The 24496-nt window shown below is 46.5% G+C and overlaps 1 protein-coding gene across 1 annotated transcript in view; it reads right to left on the bottom strand.

Annotated features, from left to right (window-relative positions):
- Nucleotides 1-24496, bottom strand: part of PRRG4 (proline rich and Gla domain 4) — a 263253-nt gene that overhangs the window by 159527 nt on the left and 79230 nt on the right. The window contains exon 2 of the mRNA XM_073658110.1: nucleotides 10870-10976. Within this exon, the coding sequence (XP_073514211.1) occupies nucleotides 10870-10976 (107 nt within the window). The remainder of the gene's footprint in view (nucleotides 1-10869; nucleotides 10977-24496) is intronic.

The raw sequence follows: 24496 nt of genomic DNA, 5'->3' as shown, positions 1-24496 counted from the left end.
CTGATGGAAGACTCATCAGATGAGGGAGACCTTGATCACATTTCTGTTGTGCGAGGTTGGGGGGAGAGGACAGAGGAAGGAAGCATGATTGTTACCTCGCCACCAACACAACAGGGACTTGGTGCTCCTGGATGCGCAACACACATGAGTGCCTTCTTGCTGCACTACCTGCAACATGACCCTCGAATTGTGAGAATTAGAAATAATCCTGACTACTGGGTTGCCACACTGTTAGATCCCCGGTACAAAAGTAAATTTACAGAAATTATTCCTGCCATAGAAAGGGATGCACGCATGCAGGAGTATCAGCAGAGACTGTTGCAGAATCTTACATGTGCTTTTCCACAAAACACCAGTGGTGCACGTAGTGAATCTCACAGTTCCAACTTGCCAACCGTGGGACCGTCAAGTGTTCAGCACTCAAACCGTAACAGAAACACAGTATCTGCTGGTAACATCAATTTTGCGGAATCATTTCACCACTTTTTTAGCCCATCCTTTGCAAGGCCACAGGAGACAAGAAGTCTGACACATAGTCAACGCCTAGAGACGATGGTACAGGAGTATCTCCAAGTAAACATTGAAGCCATGACTGTGTCACTGGACCCTTGCTCTTTTTGGGCTTCCAATCTGGATAAATGGCCGGAGCTAGCCACTTATGCCTTGGAGATCTTGTCATGCCCCGCAGCCAGCGTTCTGTCTGAACGTGTGTTCAGCGCTGCTGGTGGTGTGCTGACAGATAAGCGCACGCGGCTCTCCACTGATAATGTAGACAGACTCACGTTCATAAAGATGAACAAATCATGGATCCGAAACGACTTTTCTACCCCTGTGTCATCCTGGGGAGAGTAAAAGCTTGATGATTGGTTAAAATCACCCTACCAACCGTTTTAAGCTTTCAAATTACTAATCATGTTTATCTGTATCTTGGCTGGAAAATAATTTGGGCTTTGTAGCAGTGTGCAGCACTGATTCTATTAGGCCATCTATAATAAGCTCCACCAGATTTAAAATTACTAATCATGTTTATCTGTATCTTGGCTGGAAAATAATTTGGGCTTTGTAGCAGTGTGCAGCACTGATCCTATTAGGCCATCTATACTAAGCTCCACCAGATTTAAAATTAATAATAATTTTTAGCTGCATCTAGCCCGGAAAATAATTTTGGGGCTCCGAGATGCGCAAGACACATAAGTGCCTTCTTGCTGCACTACCTGCAACATGACCCTCATATTGTCAGAATTCAAAGTAATCATGACTACTGGGTTGCCACACTCTTAGATCCCCCAAACTTTTCGATCAACCTTTTCATTTTAATAAAGACCAAAAAAATTGTCATTTTTGAAATTATAAGCATTAGCAGGTTATTAGAAACTGAAATCAAACAGTTTTCAACTCAAAACTTTATTCTAGGTGATGTTACATTTTCACATAGGACCCCTTGTTCGAAAGGAGCTTCTGAACTCTCTCGTCCATTGAATTTGTCAGGTTTTGGATGGTTTCTGCTTCAATTGTTTTGCATGAGGACAGAATACCCTCCCAGAGGTGTTGCTTAGATGTGAACTGCCTCCCGCCATCATAGACACTCCTTTTGATGATGCTCCAGAGGTTCTGAATGGGGTAGAGGTCAGGGGAGCATGGGGGTCACACCATAAGTTTGTCCCCTTTTATGCCCATATCAGCCAGAGATGCAGATGTTTGATGTGCAGCATGAGATGGTGCATTATCATGCAAAAAATGATCTTGCAGTGAAATACACGGTTCTTCTTCTTGAACCATGGCAGGAAGTGCTGTTTAAGAAAATCCACATACATTATGGAGTTCATCTTTAGCGCCTTCAGGGATCCTAAAGGGGCCGACAATCTCTCTCCCCATGATTCCAGCCCAAAACATTACTCCACCTCCTCCTTGTTGGCGCTGTAGCCGTGTTTGCGTGGGATGTCCATCAACCAGCCATCCTCCACTCCATCCATCTGGACCATCGAGCGCTGCACGGCACTCATCCGTGAACAAAACAGTTTTGAAATCAGTCTTCATGTAATGTTTAGCCCACTGGAGCCGTTTCTGCTTGTGTGAAGTGGATAGAGGAGGTCGACAGGATGGCGTATGCACAGCTGCAAACCTCTGAAGGACCCTGCATCTTGTTGTTCAGGGGACGTTGGAGGCACCAGCAGCTTCAAAAACTTGTCTGCTGCTATGACAAGGCTTTTTTGCCGCTGCTCTTTTAACCTGACGTAATTGCCTGTAGGAAAGAGTCCTCAATTTGCCCTTATCAGCACGTACACGTGTGTACTGTGAATCAGCTACATACTTCTTGATTGCCAAGACACTTCATCCTGATCATCGCACAATGTTGATTGTAGTCATGCCTTGACCTAAACACTCCACAATTTGTTGCTTCTCAGCAGCAGACACATCCTTTTTCTTTCCCATTTTGGCAGAAAATGTAGGCTGCTTAATAATGTGAGACAGCCTTCTTAAGTAGTCTTGCCTTTCATTGGACACACCTGCCAAACTAATTAGCACAGGTGTCTGCAATTGCTTACAGTGATATAAAGAGCCCTGACACACATCACCATCAATGAGTTTAACTGACAAACAAACAAATTCTTCCCTTATCACTCCTAAACACTTTTTGCATAATAATTTGGAACACAGTGTACATGTGCTTTTCCACAAAACACCAGTGGTTCACGTAGAGAATCTTACAGTTCTAACTTGCCAACCGTGGTCTGTATGGAGTTGTTCAATAAAGGGCCCAAAATTAAGATAACATAGATGGGAGAGGTCTCTATGAATAGGAATTCCTAAGTATTTGATACGCTGTGAGGGCCAGGCAAAGGGAAAGTTGGACTGGATGGAATCCTATATGGATTTGGGGAGGGAGACATCGAGGGCCTCAGACTTCGCTGCATTGATTTTAAAATTTGACCATGTAACAAAGTGATCTATTTCAGCCATAACAGCATGGATGGATATATGTGATTGAGTGATATATACTAGGACATCATCAGCAAATAGAGAGCACTTGTACTCGGTGCCTCCCACCTCAATCCACCTAATATTGGGGTTATGGCGAATTGATGAGAGCAGGTGCTCCGTCACTAGGATGTATAAGAGAGGGGACAGAGGACATCCCTGCCTTGTCCCATTGGTGATTGTGAAAGGTGATAAAAATGTTCTGATGCACCCCCTGGGCCTTGGGACACCCGGAGCCGGACCCTTTTTGGTGGATGCTGGTGGTTGTAGTCTTCGTGGCGGCGACCCGGTTCCGTGGCTCAGGGTGGTCAAACCAGTGGCGGAACTATTTATGTGGTTTTGATGTTTAAATGTCCGACTACGCCACCCGTGGATTGCGGTCAGAGTGAACCGCCGCTGCAGGGCAGACCGCTGAGGCTGGTGTTGTGGGTGCAGCAGAGCGTAGCATAACTCCCCACGGGAGGAGTATAGCCTCAGGGCAGTGTATGCGGAGGATGGGGGTGATGGCAGGGCAGCAGCAGTAACGACACGGAGTCAGTGATGCAGTCCAGGGCCTTTACTCACAGTTCTTATTATCCAGACCACGTCTGCAGGTAACGGCTGCCCACGTCGTACTGTGCTCACCAGGTGAGGGGCTCAGACAACTCCCAGATAACTTTGGAGCGCTTCACAGGACCCCCTTTGTGTGTCCTTTGTCTGGCCTTTCTTACCAACCCTTCTGTCCGGCTGCCTCGGGCCTCCTCTTGGTAAACTTGGCGCCAGTTTCCCTGACCCTATGTCGTGCCTTCCTAGCGGGTGTAGCGAGGGGCTGCGCCACATAAAATGTCACAGCCTCCGGTTTCTAGCTGAGGGTCGTTTCCTGCCTCCACTAGTTTCGGGGACCGGTCTCCCCCTTTGGCCTGACCCCTCCACGCAGGTGGATTCGGGCGTGCGGTGGCGACTCGCCCGTCCGCACCCCTGGGATCCCTTCATTCCTCGTTCCTGGAGCCTTCTCCGCTCCTCTTCCTTCCTTCTCCCTCTTCCAGGCCTGGTCCTCTGTTACTAGGCCCGCCTCCGGAGCAGAGCTCATGCAGAGCCCCTGCTCCCTGCCACTTCTGCTCAGACTTCTCTGCACTGAACTAAGATGGTGCCCACCTTTTATACTCCCTTCTCAATGCACCCAGGAACTGCTTCCTCCCTGCTCCTGCACTACAGGGTTCCCCTTCCTCAGTGTTCCCTCCCCCCACTCCAGCCAGGGACAGGGACTGTCGTGCCCATCTCAGAGGCATATTGGTCGCCCTGCCTCACGGCAATGTGGTGTAATGCATGCAGGTGTCGGGTCCTGATCCACACTCCATCCTTACCTGAGAGTGAGATATCACACCTCTGAGTGAGGTGCAATACCTCTGTAGCAACCGAGCCCTCAGGGTGCTACAGTTCCATTTATCTTCAGCCTAGGTGACGTATTGCGATACAGGGCCGTGATTTTGGCTATAAAAGGGTCCCCTAGACCCCTACCCCAAGCTTTTTAAGAGAATCATATATAGCGTGCCAGGAGACTCTATGGAATGCTTTCTCAGCATCCAACGAGAGTATCTAATTACAAATTTTTAACTGCATCTAGCCCAGGAAATACTTTGTGCCTAGTAGCAGTGTCTGCTAGTCAGCGGATTATCCCGGCTGTTAAGCAAGCTACACCACCTGTAGTTTGGACACTTAATTTTTTCAAAGGAAATGCTTCGGGACCACGGGATACTCAGTGAACAGCATCAGGAGGCACCCCAAGGCATAGGGGCTGGGACTGGCAGTAGGATGCCTTGCGGTGGACAGCCGAGCTCGATCCTTATAAAAGCTTTTTAACTGCAGCAGCTTTAGTGGACGCTACTGGAGCTGGAATTATGCGGCTGCTGGCATGAGACTTGCCCTCCAATAGATCCTTGTAAATGGATTGAAAGTGTATTCATTCAAATTAGAGAGACAATTTAAATTAAAAAGCTTAGAGTTGCCTCCACCACAGGGGGGCTCGCTCGACCCACCAGCGGACAGGCACCAGTATTGGGAGAGGGGGGCTGGCCGTCAGGGTTCACCGCGGCTCTGGCACAAACCCGGCGACACGGAGGTGGCACGGGCAGGAGCGAACTGAACGTGTCGGCTTCTCACTTTTTGGATTTTAGAAGGGCATGACATGCCTATATCTGTGTCTCCCCCTCCTTTTACTCCTCCACCTCTTTTCTTTTCGCATGACTATATGTACTTGTCACTTTTCCATGTGTTAGTTGTGTCTTCTGAGCAGTTTGTCAGCTTTTGGACACCTTTGAAGGTGTTTTCTATGTGTTTCTATGTGTTTTTGTTTGCCTGCCATTGGTTTTAACGGTGTTCGAAGGTGTTCGACGAACAGTTCGGCGAACACACGGGTGTTCGACGAACCGAACTCGAACACTACGGGGGTGGCTCAACACTATTAATAAATAACATTTCCCACATGTCTACTTTACATCAGCACAATTTTGAAACCAAAATTTTATTTTGTTAGGGAGCTATAAGGGTTAAAAGTTGACCAGCGATTTCTCATTTTTAAAACAAAATTTACAAAACCATTTTTTTAGGGACCATATCACATTTGAGGTGACTTTGAGGGGCCTTTATGACAGAAAATACCCAAAAGTGATTCCATTCTAAAAACTGCACCTCTCAAGGTGCTCAAAACCACATTCAAGAAGTTTATTAACCCTTCAGGTGCTTCACAGGAATTTTTGTAATGTGTAAGAAAAAAATGAACATTTATTTTTTTTCACAAAAATGTTACTTTAGACCCCATTTTTTTATTTTCACAAAGGTATCATTAAAAAATGAAACCCAATATTTGTTGTGCAATTTCTACTGAGCGCGCTTATACCCCATATGTGGGGGAAAACCACTGTTTGGGCACACGGTAGGGTTCGGAAGGGAAGGAGCGCCATTAGACTTTTTGAATGTAAAATTTGCTGAAATAATTAGCGGACGCCATGTTATGTTTGGACAGCCCCTGAAGTGCTTAAACAGTGGAAACCCCCCACAAGTGACCCCATTTTGGAAAGTAGACCCCTCAAGGAACTTATCTAGATGTGTGGTGAGCACCCTAAACCCACAGGTGCTTCACAGAAGTTTATAACATTGAGCTGTAAAAATAAAATTTTCACATTTTTCCAACAAAAATGTTTTTCAGCCTCTGATTTTGCATTTTCATAAGAGTAACAGAAGAAATTGCACCATCCAATTTGTTGTGCAATTTCTCCTGAGTAAGCAGTTGCCCCATATGTGGGGGAAAACCACTGTTTGGGTACACGGCAAGGTTCGGAAGGGAAGGAGCGCCATTTTGACTTTTTTTTTTATCAAGGGGTATAGTGAACATTTTGAACCCAGAGGTACGACATAGAATTGGATAACATTAGGTCATCATATTGAATAAGTTGTCATTAGTCTTGAGTGCAAGTGCCCGCTGCTTGAGTTTGCATCGGGTACTCGGGTATTAACCAAGTATCGCGGGTGCTCAAGTGACATGCTCCAGTCCCCACCCCACATGTTTCACGGTTATTAGACATCCAAAATAAAACATGCAGGGATCGCTAGTGCATGGCAAGCAATCCCCGTGAGCTTTTTTTGGCTGTATAACAGCTGTAAAACATATTGGGCGAAGACTCGAGCATGTCACTCGAACACCTGCTATACTCGGTGCATACCCGAGCACCCGATGCAAACTCAAGTAGCAAGCACTTGCGCTCAACAGTAGTCGCCATATCGTCGTCATTTTTTTTCTTTACTTCTGAAAAAATCCCAACCCCAGCACAACCCTAACCCTAGCCCGACCCTAACCCTAGCATAACCCTAACCCTAATCCTAGAGTTTATTTTTTACGCCGTTCCTCGTGCGGTATAAGTGATTAGATGACTTTATTCTTTGGGTCGGTGCAATTACAGCGATACCAGATTCTTATGGGGTTTTTGTGATTGCCAGCTGTCACACACTAAAAAAAAACTTTTTTTTTTTACAAAGACTAGTTTTTGCATCGCCATATTTTGAGAGTTATAATTTTTCCATATTTCGTCTGACAGAGTCATGTGATGGCTTGTTTTTTGGGGGACAAGTTGACGTTTTTATTGGTACCATTTTCGGGCATGTGACATTTTTTGATCGCTTTCTATTCCGATTTTTGGGAGGGAGAATAAACAAAAACCAACAATTCAGGAATTGTTTTTTTGTTTTTTTTATGCAGTTCCAAGTGTGGTAAAATTGAAAAAGCAGCTTTATTCTTCGGGTCAGAATGTTTACAGCGGTACCACATTTATATAGTTTTTTTATGTTTTGGCGATTTTACACAATAAAAACTATTTTATAGAAAAAATAATTGTATTTGCATTGCTTTATTCTGAGAGCTATAACTTTTTTATTTTTCGGCCGTTGGAGCTGTATGGTGGCTTGTTTTTTGCGGGACAAGATGACATTTTCAGCGGTACCATTTTTATTTACATTCGTCATTTTGATCGCGTTTTATTCCATTTTTTGTTTGGCGGTATGATGATAAAGCATCGTTTTTTGCTTCGTTTATTATTTTTACTGTGTTCACTAAAGGGTTTTGCTAGTGGGACAGTTTTTTATAGGTCAGGTCATTCCAGATGCAGCGATACCAAATATGTGTACTTTTATTGGTTTATTTTTTTATTATTAGTACGCCTTGGGACGGAAAGGGGTTAAAAAGGACACAAGTGTCAGTTTGTGATAAACCTTTCACTAAAGGAGGAGTCTTATCTGTTGTGAACAGCATCTATGATCCTCTTAGGTTTATTGCACCATCACCAGTCAAGGCAAGATACTGTTGAGACAGTTGACCGCTGAGAGCACAGATTGGGACACTCCGCTACCATCCCAGAAAGAACAAAGGTGGGAGACATGGAAGAAGTCTCTGAAGGTCTTAGAACATCTCCAAGTCCCATGTTGTTATTCTCCAAGCTCCCTTTCAGCCGCCACCAGGAGAGAAGTGCACATTTTCTCCGACGCATCTACAGAGGCCATAGCTGCAGTAGCCTACCTGAAGACCTCAGAAACCAACAACAGGGTACATTGTGGATTCATCCTCGGTAAGGCAAAACTAACCCCGAAACCTGCTCACTCTGTACCAAGACTCGAACTTTGTGCTGCCATACTGGCAGTGGAATTAGCTGAAGCTATAAAGGATAAAATGGACATGGCGCTTGATTCATTTACATTCTACACAGATAGCAGAGTGGTACTTGGTTACATTTACAACCAAACAAAACAATTCTACGTCTACGTCAGCAATAGAGTAGAGCGCATCAGAAGCATTTCTATCCCGGAGCAGTGGCACTACGTCTCTACTGACCTGAACCCAGCTGACCGAGGGACAAGACTCACAGCTGCGTCTAAGCTCAATGACAACATGTGGCTGTCGCCTCCAAGTGTCTTATAGAAGGATCCTAGTTCAAAGGACACCGACAACACTTATGAGCTAGTGGAACCGGAGTCTGACAAAGAGATCAGACCAATCATCTGTACTTGCTACACTTCTGTGATACCAAAATCGAAACTAAGATCTCAACGCTTCTCAAGTTGGTCAACTGTTGTGCGGGCCGTAGCTCATCTTATTCACATCGCTCATTGCTTTGCCAGTGACAAATCATCAGAGTGTTGTGGCTGGCATATGTGTAAAGGGCACCCTACTGTTGCTGACATCAGACATGCCGAACAATTCATCATCCGATGCATGCAACAAGAAGAATATCATCACGAGATCGACAGTATCACAAAGGGTACCAGCCTGTCCAAGAATAGTTCACTGCTTGAATTGAACCCAGTGGTCGATCATCACAGACTGTTAAAGGTGGGTGGTCATACAGAGAAGTCTGATCTATGTGATAAAGAACAGAATCCTATCATCATTCCGGGTCGGCACTACATTGCTACACTATTGGTCCGTCACTATCATGAACGAGTGCAGCACCAAGGGAGACAGTTTACCAAAGGCACCATAAGGTCCGCTGGCCTCTGGATAGTGGGGATGAAGAGATGTGTCTACTCAGTGCTACATAGATGCGTTAAGTGTCAAAGATTAAGAGGAAAACACCAACATCAACAGATGGCAAATCTCCCAGCAGATCGGCTAAGCACAGACCAGCCATTCACATATATCTGCGTAGGTGTTTTTGGCCCATGGTCAGTTGTTACAAGAAAGACCCGTGGTGCAGCCGCAAACAGTAAGCGGTGGGCTGTGCTGTTCACCTGTCTTAGCATCCAAGCAGTTCATATTGAGGTAATTGAATCCATGGATTCCATTTGCTTCATCAATGCCCTCAGAAGATTCTTTTCTATCCGGGGACCTGCCAAACAACTCGGATCTGACTGTGGCACTAACTTTGTGGGAGCATGCAAGAAATTACAGTTAGACAACTTCTTCACTGACAATGGGTGCACTTGGGTGTTCAACCCTCCACATTCATCACAAATGGGAGGATCCTGGGAACGTATGATTGCCACTGCTCGAAGAATCCTTGATTCGATGTTGCTGGATCATAAACTACCTCTCACCCATGAAGTCCTGGTTACCTTCCTTGCTGAAGTGTCTGCTGTGATAAATGAACCATTGATACCAGTATCATCAGACCCCGATGCTCCAATGATTCTTACTCCTGCCACACTTCTTACTCAGAAGGTTGGAGCAGCTGCATCCCTCCAGGGACGTATATGCATGGAGACATTTACAGACGTCAGTGGAAACAGGTACAACACTTGTCTAATGTCTTTTGACACCGCTGGAAGACTGAATATCTGCACTTGCATCAAAGCCGTCACAAATGGCAGACTGCAAAACCTAACCTCCAAGAGGGAGACCTCATCCTCCTTAAAGATAAAGAGGCTCATCGCAATGACTGGCCAATGGGTCTTATCACCAAGGTTACACCAAGCAACAATGGTAAGACTCGTAAGGTGGAAGTCAAGGTTACGGAAGGTGGTTCAACTCATGTTTTCTTTCGTCCAGTGACTGAACTTGTACTGCTTTTACCAAAGGAGGACATCACATGAAGGATATTGCTACTGGACACAGCTTACGGCGGGGAGCTTACCGCCATATGCCTCCAGCTGGGTTAGGACATTGGAACTTTCACCAGTTGATTGTTGGGTTGGTGGAAGTGTTTGCATGTTGTGGCTTCCCCAATCCGAGGATGGGTTTCCAATTGGACTTGGATTATCCTACTGTTGAGGACTTCAGGCCACCAGCTGGAAAACTGGACTTACAATTGTTATTGTTATTGTTGTATGCTTTTGTGTTTCTTTTTTGTCTTTCAGGTCTACTGTGACATTCTCAGAAGACATCATGTCTAAATGAATCATTGTGAAATCTAAAGATTTAAGACATGTCCCATGTCTCATGATTTGGGAATTTACAGACAGCATTGCACTTCCTTTAGTTGTCATATATTACTGTTTGGTTGCTATGCAGTAATGTTTGCTTTCCTTAGTAGTTTGTCCTTTCTCTCTCCCTGTCTCCCTCTGATGTAGCTGTGATGTAACTAACCCCTCCCTTCTTCCCCATGTTTCTTCACATTCTCCATTTTAGCCATGATAGAAGCTCATGTGCTCTCAGCCTGTATCTGAGAAAGGTCTTTTTACCTGCTGCTGTATGCACTTCAACAAGCATTCTTAAAGAAAATAGAGCTTCTTCTGAATCCTCACCAACGTGCCATCATGCAGTCGAGTTAAACTATCTGATGACATCGCTTCCATGTAAGTAGGGTTAAAAGAGACGGCCTAGAAACGGTGTCTCACAGCGCCCTATACTTGCAGCACAGCTATGGAGTCAGAATATGAACAATGGCAGATAACTACACCACTGATTTAATTAAAATCTCTTTTTTTTACCTTCCTGGTCCCTTGATTCCAGCAAATGTCTTGCACAGAGTGGAAATCCAAACACTTCAGTAATCAACTGGTAGATCAGGAGCAAATGCAGAGTGAAGCACTGATATCTGCAAAACAGAATGTTATGTATCAATGCACACAATGTTTGTAAATACCTTTATGTAAACAAAGTGTTCTAATAGTGATACCTTTACTGTCTAACCCATAGCTGAAGCACGGAGGCCCCTTCATCTGGCAAGTTTACAAATGAATGAGTGAGACAAGAGTACCACATTAGGCTATGTGCCCACGATGCAGAAATGAAGCAGAAAATTTCTGCAGCATTTCTGCATCTCCCTGGCAGAAAAAACGCATGCAGATTGTGCATGCGTTTTTCCTGCCAAATACATGCGGATTGTACATGCGTTTTCCTGCCAGGGACATGCGGATTTGAAGCATTCTTCACATGCATTTCCGCATGCGGGTTGACAAGCGCTTTCCAGGCGATTTTAGCATCACTTGGAAAGTGCTTGACAACTAGGTCACACTATATAAATCCATGCAAACAGCATGGATTTATATAGTGTGACCGTAAAAGAATATTTAAAAATAAACCTATACTTACCCTCTGATGGCCCGGCGTGTGCTGCTGCGCTCCTTCCTGGCTGCCAGCTGATCGCGGGACACTGCACTGAAGGGCCTGCGGTCACATGACTGTGACGTCACCGCAGGTCCTTCAGTCCTGCCCGCAAGCACAGGGAAGGAGACCGGGGGCCGTCGGAAGGTGAATATTATCTTTATTTTTTATTTTATTCTTTTTTTTACAGGTACAATGGTACCCAGGTCTGGATGAGAGTCTCCTCTCCTCCAGAACTGGGTACCATCTGCACATTCAACCACATATAATCCGTGAGTACAAATGTACTGACACGGATTATGTGCGTCTCAAAGCAAGCCAATGGCGGCGATTGCGCTGGGCTTCCGCAACCTTAATGGACATGCTGCGGATTTTTGAGCGCAGCATAAACGCTGCGGAAAAATCCTCAGCATGGGCATTGACAGTGCGGCTTGTCATTGGGGACCATGGGGGGCGGATTACCATGCGTTTTTGAAGCGTTTACGCTGCGGAAATTCCGCAGCGTAAACGCTTGAAAAACGCATCGTGGGCACACAGCCTTGTAATGGAAGATACCCCAAAGTACAGAACGTTGTATTGTAGCATAACGTGAAAAGACGCTGCAAAAAACGCTGATAGAATTGACATGCTGCAGATTTAAAAAAACGCTGTGTGTGCATAAGATATCTGAAATCGCATATCTTTTGCTAGTACTATAAAAAACATCTTTTAATGTGCATATAACAACATTGCAAAAAACGCAGCAAAAATGCAACGTGTGAATATGGCAAAATACTTCTGCCTGTATGTTAATGCTTTATTGCACTCATAATAACCTTGGAGATTTAGATGCCTAGGTAAGGTGACCAGAGAAGGATGGCCAAGGTCTCCGCCTGTCAGGTTTCACTGAAACAGTTCAAGATATGTGGAGCTGTATCCAGATTTTAGAATTACATGTTGGTTACAATCATATTAAAAATGTTACATGACATTCTTGACTGATTTTGGAAACATTGCCTTAGTATGTGTGACCTGAGGGGAACTTAGTGGACATAGGACTGGGATTGTATCGGGAAGTAGTAGTCACAGGAGTTGTCTCGTTATGATTCAGAGTATAGTCATGATTTATCCTTAAAAATTATCTGGGACCCTCAGACACCAGAGCTTTGGCACCCCCTCATAGCTACATCACTCTACTGGATGATCTGTTTCCAAACGTGGTGTTATTCCAAAATCTTTAGATAAGAACTTCTGTATTTTATATTTGGGACTGGGTAATACATTTTCGATTTCTGCTTTAAAAGTTCCTATTGATATACTTAAGCTTTCTGAGTAAGGCAGGAGCTTCCAGACTCCTCCAGAGAGGCGGAAACAATATGTGTCCATCCTTGACTAATAGTTGAGGGTCCTAAACTAAAGACTAGTGATGGGCGAGCACTAAAATGCTCGGGTGCTCGATGCTCGGGTCGAGCAAATTGGAATCCTCGGGTGCTCAACCCGAGCAACGAGCCCAATGTAAGTCTATGGGAAACTCGAGCATTTTTCAGGCGGCTCCCCCCCGGCGGTCTGCAGAGGGCCTAAAAATTGCCCAAATAGATGGGAACAGTGCTCAAATGACATGAGAACAGCATGGGGAAGACCGCTTGAAGCATTTATGACTCCCAGGTCACTGCTGTGAACAACGTTGTCAGAGGTATTACGGCACTTTTTCCAGACTCACAATAAAACATACAAAAACGAAACCAAAATGGATTATCCTGGGAAATATGTTAAGGAACATCCTTTCCAGGATAATGACTTGTATATAAGGCAAAATAAATATACAAAAACAAAAATGCTCCTCCACTCCTTGGGCTATGTTCACATGTAGCGTTTTTGATGCGTTTTTGCACTTTTGCATTGCTTTCAACCAAGACAAATGAATTCACTGGTAAATGTCATTTTAACATTTTACAACCTTATCTGGCCATGTGGTGTGTGACACATCATCAGACACATCCTGTTTAATTTATGATGGAGGGACTCTGAAAGTCACAAAGACTATTTTTATAGGGCCATCAGGCGGCCCTTACTATTCTTAAAGGGCCAGTAGTCGGCCCTCGCTATAGTTAGAGAGCCATCAGCCGGCTATGCTTTGTTGTGTATGCAGTGATGGCAAAGTCTGCCAAAAATTTGGAGGCACTCCAATGCCCCTTGCAAGAGACATAGGGGTCAGAGAGCCTCCTAAAAACAATGTTCCCATTATTAGGAAGTGGGTCTCCCATAGTGTTTGCCTATGCAGTGAATGCAAAATCTGCCAAAAATTTGGAGGAACTCCAATGCCCCTTGCAAGACAAGTAGAGGAGGTGATATGGTAGATATGGTGGTGAATGATATGGTGATGGAGGATGAGGAGAAGGAGGAGGTCCAAATAGACAAAATCAGGAAGCGTATACCCATGTGTGGGTGTGAAGAGGTGCATGGGAATAGACTTCCCAAAAAAAGACACTGGATTTGAGTTTGTTACGCTGCTATCATTCGGTGGTGTTCATTTTTATAAGAGTCAGCCTGTCAGCATTTTCAGTTGACAGGCGGATGCGCTTATCAGTTATAATTCCACCAGCAGCATTAAAAACACGCTCTGACAAAATGCTAGCGGAAGGGCAGGCCAGGCCAGGACCTCCAAGGCGTAGAGAGCCAGTTCATGCCACGTGTCCAGCTTGGATACCCAATAATTATAAGGCGCAGAGGAATCACGGAGGACGTTGATACGGTCAGCACGGTACCCCCTCAGCTTCTTCTTTTTTGCACTCCTTGTGAGAGCACCCCACGCCTCAGGGCCTGTGCAATGGGAGAGACTGAGAAAACTGTCCCAGAACGTTGACAGTGTTCCCATGCCTCTGTTGGATTGGAGTTGTGTTTCTCTTGCTTGTACTCCTTGGTTGTCCAATGAACTGTGACCTCTGCCGCCAGTGTTTTTTGGTACTGCCCCATTTTAGTAGACCTGTCCTCCTTGGGAATAAGAGATAGAAAGTTCTCCTTGTAGCATGGATCTAGAAGTGTCACCAACCAGTAATGACTGTCACCCAAAGGCAAGACTTCCGTGTCCTCACCAAGAGGACGACTGACCATGGTCTCCTCCTCCTCCTCCCAGTCCTCAGGCCATCCACGCTGCACAGACGGTATGACAGTTGTGCAGGTAATACCGTCTACAGCGCATGAAACTAGCTTCTGTTCTTCCTCCTCCTCTTCCTCATTGTCACCCAATCCACATTGGGATGAGATGAGGCTGGGCTGTGTGTAATCACCCTGTATGGTTCCTTGCTCCATTTCATCGTGCTCCAACTGCAATGCATCCTCTTTGATTGTGAGCAGAGAGCGTTTCAGAAGACAGAGAAGCGAGATGGTGATGCTAATTATGGCATCATCGGCGCTCACAATCTTTGTGGAGTCCTCAAAGTTTTGGAGGATGGTACATACAGTACAGACCAAAAGTTTGGACACACCTTCTCATTTAAAGATTTTTCTGTATTTTCATGACTATGAAAATTGTACATTCAAACTGAAGGCATCAAAACTATGAATTAACACATGTGGAATTATATACTTAACAAAAAAGTGTGAAACAATTGAAACTATGTCTTATATTCTAGGTTCTTCAAAGTAGCCACCTTTTGCTTTGATGACTGCTTTGCACACTCTTGGCATTCTCTCCTACTACTACTCCCCTGATCCGTGTTCTCTGCCCTGAGGCCCTGCTCCGCCTGTGGGGAGTAGTACCATCTTCTGCTGACACTACATCCCACCTCAGAGGACTGAACGCAGCTCTGGTGGAGGATCAACAGAAACCACAGGTGGCGTAGTCATTACATCCACTCGACAAACCTTGAAAACCTTGAAAGCCCATTAAGCCTTTTATGTGACGGCCCTGGGCACGGAACGGGTCCAGGCCACGACTGCAACCCCCAACATCTGACCCGGCTCCGAGTACCCCCCCTCTCCCAAGGTAGGGCTGCGAGCGTCACATATACCTACATAATTAGGGAGGGGTTGGGGACTACTAAATGGCACGCAAGCACCAAAGAAAAAAGGTCCCACCCTTCCTCCATGTTAACTTGGGAGTTGAGTGATATTTAATTATTGGAAGTAGAGTATAGGGGAGGGTCTTTGGGTCATTTTGGCGAGCGACGGTGAGGGATTCTTGGAGTTGGTGGCAAAATTGTGGTGGGGGGGGTTGTGCATGTGGTGGATGGTAACTTCCCCTTTATGTTCGAATTTGGTTAATTGCCTGGTGGATTTTGGGACTCTCCAGGGTGGGATCCCTGGGAGTCGGTGATATGGAAAAGGTTTTCTGTGAACAGGGTGGCCCCTGAGCCTGTGGTGGGCAGCTGGGGGTAATGCTGGATGGTTTATTATTATAATATTAATTTCCACCAGGCTTTGGAGCTCCAAGAACCTCATTACCTTTAAGTTATTTATTATTGTAATGTTTGTATAATAAAATGCCGATTCGGCCAATTAATAAAAAACAGTGGTACTAGTGTTTATTGGGATGAAGTCCATGGGAGCGGGGTGGTGGTGTGAAATGGTTGGGTGGTAGAAGGGTCAGTTGGAGGGGAAGCCTGTACAATACTGCAGTCATGACTATTCTGTGAGAGCCAGCGTTTAGAAAAGAGCACAAGAAACGGACTAACCATTGAAGCCTGGTGTTATCAGAAATTTATTAAAATATAAATAATCTTTATTAAAGGTCATTAAGCCAGCAATATAAATTACAAAAATACAGGAGCGCACACCCAGAGTTTTTAAAACACAGTATATCACGGGTGTCAATTATACATAATATGGTGCAATGACAGTAAATGAATAAATCCATACATGATGTGAAATATATAATTATCAATACGGCATATATTACAGCGTGATACTACCCAGCCCAGCCTGATCTCATCTTCTCAGCGAAGATTGCATGATAATGAGGAGGAGATACAGGAGATGGTTGCCTGCGCTACAGATGGTACTACCCATACCAGCTTCATCCCATCTGTTTGCATGGATGGGCTGAAGAGGAGGAGAAGGAGAGGGAGGAGGAGATAGAGAGTCATCCACCGGTGGGGACAGGGAAATCTTGCCTGTTGGGAGTCTGGCACACATGGCTGACTTTATGGCCAGTTGCCTTTTCCATGACCCTCACGTTATACGCATTTTGGCCAACACTGATTGCTGGTTGTTCACCCTTATCGACCCACACTACAAGAAGAACTTTCCATTTCTCCTTCCTGCGGCGGAGAGATCTAGTAAAATAGTGCAATACTATATGGCCCTAGTCAAACAATTATTAAAAAAATTTCCATCTGACAACACTGGCGGCAGAGGTCATAGATCCTTGGGCAACCAAGGAGGAGAGATTAGGGAGACACACACCAGATTCAACAGAGGCAGGGGAACACTATCAAAGGTCTGGGACTATTTTCATTAGACCCTCCCAGTGCCCAGGCTCTGATGTGTAGGGTAATCTGACAAGGAGGGAAACGTTTTTTAAGATAGTGAAATGATGATTCCTCTCTGTCGTACAACTATTGGGTATCCAAGCTGGACACGTGGCATGAACTATCTCTCTATGCCTTGGAGGTGCTGGCCTGCCCTGCCGCTAGCATATTGTCAGAGCGCGTTTTTAGTGTCTCCGGAGGCATAATAACTGATGGGCGCTGAAAATGCTGACAGGCTCACTGTATCAAAATGAACAAGGCCTGGGTTGGCTCAGACTTTTCAACCCCAGTGAATGACAGCAGCGGAACATAAAGCCAATGAAAGTTCAAATCACCCACCTTTTGCCCCATTAAAAATAAAGCAATTAAAAAATACACATATCTGGTATTTTTGTAAAAGTCCGATCTATTAAAATATAAAATAAATTAATCTTATCGATAAACAGCATAATGAGAGAAAAATAGATATGACAGAATTACGTTTTTTTTTGGCCATCACAACATTACAATAAAATGTAATAAGAGGCGATCAAAACATCATATCTACTCCAAAATGGAATGAGTAAAAATGTCAGTTCAGGTTGCAAAAAATAAGCCATCACACAGCCCCATATCCCAAAAATTTAAAATGTTACGGGTCTCAGAATATGGTGACAAAATCAAAAAGGACATCTTTTTATTTTTTTATTTTTTTTACAAATTTCTGAATTTTTTTCTCACCATTTAAATAAAAAAAAACACATACATGTTTAGTATCTGAGTAATCATACTTACCTGGAGGATCATGTTGTTAGGAATCGTGGTTCTGTGCTCCCACCTGGGAATAGAGCAAGTCCGGTGCTGCGCTACTTCGGTCGCAGGCGCCGCCATTGTCCTGATCCTGGTGGCGGAGCTACTACGAGTGCACTGAGACTGTCCTAATCTTTTTGAGCATTGCGTTCTGGTGTTGTAGGGTGTGTGAGGACGCGGGATGCCGTGTCTGTCATGATTTCCCTGGTTGCCAGGCAACAAAGGACGCTGCTTTGTCTGGTACTAAGCAATGGTGGAAATGTGTTCATTCTGCTGTGCAGGCTAGCAGGGAGTGGTTGTCTGGGGATGATTGGGAGGTACTCAACACCTGAATATTAGGTGGGCTATATAATCCTGGTCCCTGCTCATTGCCTTGCTGTTTATTGCTGTTCCTATGTGCTGTGGGGGTGAGTGCTGCTAGCATTAGTGATGCTATCTTTTCAGGGGTTTTCTCATTTTCTCTTCTGGTTTCACATCCTGGGCTTGTGGCAGAGGTACTCACCTGGTTCTTGACTAGGCACCAGACGCCAGCTGTTCGATGACAGTGGGCCTGAGAAGGGCTCTGCCAAAGTCCCCCTTCCATTTACTGGGAGCTGATGTCACGCAAGGTGTAGGAAAGACTTAGTGCAACACAAAGGGAAGAGGAAAGGGAGCCCAGACTCTAGGGAAAGGGGGGGAGTGGAGATCTCCTAGGTTGATATAGCATCACCCTGTCTCCCTTAACATCCCTGTATTGGCTCTTCACCAATCGCCGCACGCGTATCTCGCCCTGTCTTTCCCTGGCATTTGGCTCAGGCTAGGGAGGGAGGAGATAAGCCCTAGTCGATCTCCACTAAACACTATAGACAACAAGGAAGGACAGACAGGGGGAAATAGCTTAGCCTTAGGCGACACCAGACAAGTGCGCACGCGTCCTCAAGCTCCAGAGAGGACAAAGTACTGCTCTTGCTAAAGCTTTCACAGGTAGTAATGAATATTACCGGCACCTCCCTCTAGAACACACCAGGTATTTATACACCCAGGCCACGCAGTTATTTAGCCAGAGGGAGGTAGCCACTGGGTCCTAGAGACAGCCTCGAAGAAGATGTCTGTAATGCCAAATGAAAAGAACTCCTGCAACCAACTGCAGGGCGACTGTCTGCCACTTCTGACACACCCATGACAGTACCCCCCCCCTCTATGAGTGGCCTCCAGACACTCAGAACCGGGTTTCTCAGAATAAGAGGTGTGGAATGAGCCAACCAATCTGGGAGCATTCACCTATGACCGCTGAAACCCACATCCTCTCCTCTGGACCATAGCCTTTCCAGTGCACCAAGTATTGTAGAGAATGACATTGGAGACGAGAATCTACAATCCCCTAAATCTGGAACTCCAGATTACCATCAATCATTACTGGGGGCGGTGGTAGAGGCGAGGGCTCAAGAGGTTCCATATACTTTTTGAGTAAGTACCTATGGGACACGTTGTGGACCTTAAGGACCTGAGGAAGTTCAAGACGAAACGCTGCTGGGTTAATGATGGCGATTATTTTATAGGGACCAATAAACCTAGGTCCCAGCTTCGAAGAAGGAACTTTCAATCTTATATTCCTGGTAGACAAACACACAAAGTCATTCACATTCAGGTCCGGACCTGGCAAGCGTTTTCTGTCAGCTATAAGTTTATATAATAAACATTCAAAGATCATTCCCATGATCTTTAAATTACTCAGCACACCCTGTCATACTGAGGAGAGCGATGAACCAAACCGTTCTTCTTCAGGAACTCCTGAAGCTCATCCCCCACTAAAGGTGCCAAACTGTGGGTGATAACCGTAGGTACCGAAGAACGGTGACCTGCCAGTGGATTCTTGACGATGATTATTAATGGCAAATTCTGCCAGCGGTAGATAGGATGCCCAATCCTCCTGATTTTCGGGAACAAAACACCTGAGGTAGGTCTCCAAATTCTGACTGACACGCTCGGTCTGTCCATTCGACTGAGGGTGGAAGGCAGAGGAAAAGGACAGCTGCACCCCCAGTTGAGTACAGAATGCCTTCCAGAACTTGGAAACAAACTGGGTCCCTCGATGTGACACCACATCGGAGGGAACCCTGTGGAGCTTCACAATCTCATTTATGAACACCTGAGCAAGTGTCTTGGCATTTGGAAGTGCAGGTAATGTGACGAAATAAGCTATTTTGATGAACCTATCTACTACCACCAAAACCACCGTTTTGCCTGCAGAAACCGGTAGGTCAGTAATAAAATCCATGGACAAGTGTGTCCATGGCCTACTAGGGATAGGTAGCGGAAGAAGAGTACCAGACGGACGGGTATGCAAAACCTTAGAACGCATGCAAATACTACAAGCAGCTACGTGTCCAATCACATGCCGATGCAAGCAAAAATGACGAGAGAGGAGGTCCGCGGTTGCCTTACCACCTGGATGCCCAGCAAGCCCTGAGCCTCCAACACCTCACCCTCCAGTTCAGGATAAAGTGCCGAAATGACTACCCCTTTCTGTAATATCGGGGCAAGGTTCTCGTCACCACCACCAGGGAAGCTCCAGGACAAAGCATCAGCCTTGACATTTTTGACCCTTGGACGAAAAGTGACAACAAAATTGAACCTAGTAAAAAAACAGGGACCATCTGGCTTGACCTGACCTTGACCTGAAGATGACAACAAGTACCCCAAAAACTGCACCTCCTGAACAGCGAAAACACATTATTCCAGTTTGGCATAAAGTTTGTTATCCCATAATATCTGGAGCACCTCCTTAACATGCCCCCAATGTGTCTTAAACTCAGGTGAGTAAACCAAAATATTGTCCAGATAGACCACCACAAACCGCCCCACCAAAAGATGGAAAATATAATTTATGAAATACTGGAATATCGCAGGTGCATTGGTCAAACCAAAAGGCATAACCAGACTCTCTGTTACGGATCCGGGTGGTGGAATCTCTGTGCTGCGGTGCTAGGAGGGACCAGAGGGGCGTAACTAAGTGCCAACTCGGACCGACCCTGGCCACATGGCGGCTTAGTCGACTCCGTGAACCAAGGAGGGACTGGGCAGGTGAACCAGGTGCCACTCTGGGACCGACCTTGTGTGAGAGCAGGCGACTCCCACGGGTCAGATGGCTGAAGCTGACAGGTACAGCGGATGAGCACGGCAGGTAGCCTGCCGGGTGATCCGGGTAGGCAAGCAGGCGGGCTCGGCAGGTAGCCAGACAGGTGATCTGGGTAGGCAAGCCGGAGGGCACGGCATGTAGACAGGCTGGCAGGCAAGGCTGATAGACAGGCTGGTGGGCATGGCTAATAGACAGGCTGGCGGGCACAGCTGATAGACAGGCTGGCGGGCACGGCTGATAGATAGACAGGCGGGCACGGCTGATAGACAGACTGGCGGGCTCTGGAACCTGAGGACTGAAGAGAGTTTTAGCATACAAACAACAACCTTGCACAGGCACCTCCATTTTGGAGGAGGTGCTTTAAATAGGAGTTGTCCTCTGGCCATTGGCCGGGGACTCTTTAGGACGGCGCGCGCAGCCCCTTTAAGAGGGAGAGAGCACGCGCGCCCTAAGCACAGTTCCCGGGAAGCTGCGCGCGGTGCGCATAACAGCAGCAGGGGAGATGGAGGACGCCGGACCGGGACCGCGGCGGTGAGGGGAACGGCATCTCTGCCCAGCAGGAGGCTGAGACGCCGACGCTACTGTACCCCCCCTTTATGCCTCCTCTTCTTTAGGCCCGCAAGAAATTTTTCTAGAAGACGAGGGGCATGAATGTTTTCCCTGGGCTCAGAAGATCTCTCCTCAGGACCAAACCCCTTCCAATCCACAAGAAAGAAAGTCTTTCCTCTTACCCTCTTGATGGCCAAAATGTTTTCTACCTCAAAGACGTCCTCAGCGGAGACTGGAGCTGGAGTGGTACCTGGATCGTCAGAGAAAGAATTAAGGACAACCGGTTAGAGGAGAGACACGTGAAAGGAGTTGGGGATCCGTAAGGAGACCGGGAGTTTCAGCTTGTAAGCCACTGGATTTATTTGGCTCAGAATCTCGAACTGACCGATGAACCGCGGACCCAACTTGTATGATGGTATCTTGAGACGGACATATTTGGAGGAAAGCCAGACCTTGTCTCTCGGACGGAATTGAGGCAGATCCAGACGTCTCTTATCAGCATGCTTCTTCATCCACTCGGAGGACTGAAGGAGAGCAGATCTAGTGTCTTCCCAAATTGCAGAAAATTCACTGGAGAGACTCCGCGGCAGGATTGTCCACTGAAGAGGAGATGGGAAACGGAATCCGGGGTTGTTGACCGTAGACCACAAAAAACGGAGACTTAGCAGAAGACTCACTCACATGGTTGTTATAGGAAAACTCGGCCTAGGGCAGGAGCTCAACCCAATCGCTATGGTGAGCGTTGACAAAGTGCCGAAGAAAACTGGTAAGGATCTGATTGATACATTCCACTTGACCATTGGACTGAGGATGATAGGCCGAAGAAAAATCCAAAGAGACATCCAGCAACTTGCACCTGGCTCTCCAAAAGCGAGAAGTGAACTGAACTCCTCGGTCCGAGACAATGTGGAGGGGTAAGCCGTGGAGACGGAAGATGTGATGGATGAAGTCCTTAGCCAGCACAGGTGCAGACGGAAGACCAGGCAGAGGAATGAAGTGAGCCATCTTGGAGAAGCGGTCGGCAACCACCCAAATGACAGTACAATCGGCCAATACAGGAAGATCCGTGATGAAATCCATTGCAATATGTTGCCACGGAACGGAAGGCACGGAGATGACTGGCTGGAAGGTGCCTAGGTATCTTGATACAGGCACAAGAGGAATAAGCCGCGACAAAATCCGCAACATCTTTGCGCATGGTGGGCCACCAATAGTGCCAGGCCATGAGCAGAAGTGTCTTCCTCTGGCCGGCATGGCCAGCCAGTTTGGACGAATGGCTCCAGAGTAAGACCCTCTTCCGATCCTGAGCCGCTACAAAGGTCTTACCAGGAGGTAGATGAGTCAGGTCAAATGGAGCAACAGTCATAATTCTGGAGGGGTAAATGATGTGTAGAGGCTCCTCCTCCAGGTCGGAAGACAGAAGAGAGCGGGATAGAGTGTCGGCTTTAATGTTCTTGTCTGCCGGGCGGTAATGGAGAGTGAAGCAGAATCGAGCAAAGAACAAAGACCATCTGGCCTGACGCAAGTTTAGTCTTTGGGCGGTCTGCAAATAAGCGAGGTTTTTATGGTCAGTGTAGATGACCACAGGGTGCAGAGCCCCCTCAAGCAAGTAGCGCCACTCCTCCAGCGCTAATTTGATGGCCAGCAGTTTTCAATCTCCTATGGAGTCACCATTCGCCCGGACGAGGATTTCTGGGTGAGCACTGCTCCGGCTCCGGAGGACGAGGCATCAACCTCCAGGAAGAACTGTTTATTGCAATCCGGACGGTGTAGCACAGGAGCGGAGGAGAAGGCTTGTTTAAGAGAGATAAAGGCATTCTCTGCCTCGGAAGTCCACTCCCTGGGATTTGCTCCCTTACGGGTAAGAGCAGAGATGGGAGCTGTCCGGGAGGAGAAATGAGGAATGAAGAGGCAGTAATAGTTAGCGAATCCCAGAAACTGCTGAATAGCCTTCAACCCCTCAGGTTGGGGCCACTTTAAGACAGCAGAAACCTTCTCGGGATCCATCCGCAGTCCGGTCTCAGAGATGATATACCCCAGAAATGCTAGGGAGGTCTGCTCAAAGAGGCATTTCTTGTACTTAGCGTACAGTCGATTCATCCGGAGCCTCAGCAGAACCTGACGAACATCCCTTCGGTGAGAGGGCAGATCAGGGGAGAACACCAAGATATCATCCAGGTACACCACCACGCAGGAATACAGAAGATCTCGGAAGATGTCATTTACTAACTCCTGGAAGACGGCTGGAGCATTACAGAGACCGAAGGGCATCATGTGGTATTTGTAGTGACCATCCCAAGTGTTGAATGCCGTCTTCCACTCATCTCCCTGGCGAATCCGGACCAGATTGTATGCCCCACGAAGATCGAGTTTAGTGAAGACCTTAGCGTCTTTTAGGCGGTCAAACAGCTCCGAGATAAGAGGCAGGGGGTACTTATTTTTGATGGTGATCTGGTTTAGGCCCCTATAGTCGATACAAGGACGAAGAGAGCCGTCTTTCTTTTTGACGAAAAAGAATCCTGCTCCAGCCAGAGAGGTGGATTTCTGGATAAATCACCTAGCAAGATTTTCTTCAATGTATTCGGACATGACATGGGTCTCGGCCAGTGACAAGGGGTAGATTCGCCCGCGAGGAGGTGAAGCACCAGGTATTAGCTCGATGGGGCAATCATACTGCCTATGAGGTGGTAGTGTCTCTGCCTCCTTTTTATCAAAGACGTCCGTATAGGTCCAGAAGGGTGCTGGCCGACCAGGTAGGTTAGCCGGAGTAGACGGGGGTCGAGCAGGACGAACCGGAACCAGACAGGTCTTATGGCATTCCTGACCCCAACAGAGCACCTCAATCGAGCTCCAATTCAGGACAGGCTCATGTCTCTGTAACCAAGGCAAGCCAAGCAAGAGGGGGTGAGAGAGACCGGACAGTACGTAAAAGGAGATCTTCTTCGAGTGCAGCATTCCCACCTGCAGGGTTACCAGCTCAGTGACCAACAAGATGGTTTCAGGGAGAAGCTTTCCGTCCACAGAGGAAACCGCTAAAGGATCCGCCAGGCGTATGGTAGGAATCTGAAAACGCTCCACAACGGCCTGTTGAATGAGATTCCCAGCGGC

The sequence above is a fragment of the Phyllobates terribilis genome, unplaced genomic scaffold (assembly GCF_046119375.1).
Source record: "Phyllobates terribilis strain yellow unplaced genomic scaffold, ASM4611937v1 Scaffold_13__5_contigs__length_258822181, whole genome shotgun sequence".
NCBI lineage: Eukaryota > Metazoa > Chordata > Amphibia > Anura > Dendrobatidae > Phyllobates > Phyllobates terribilis.
Note: the sequence above shows the minus strand (reverse complement) of the source record. Positions and strands in the feature narration are given on the sequence as shown.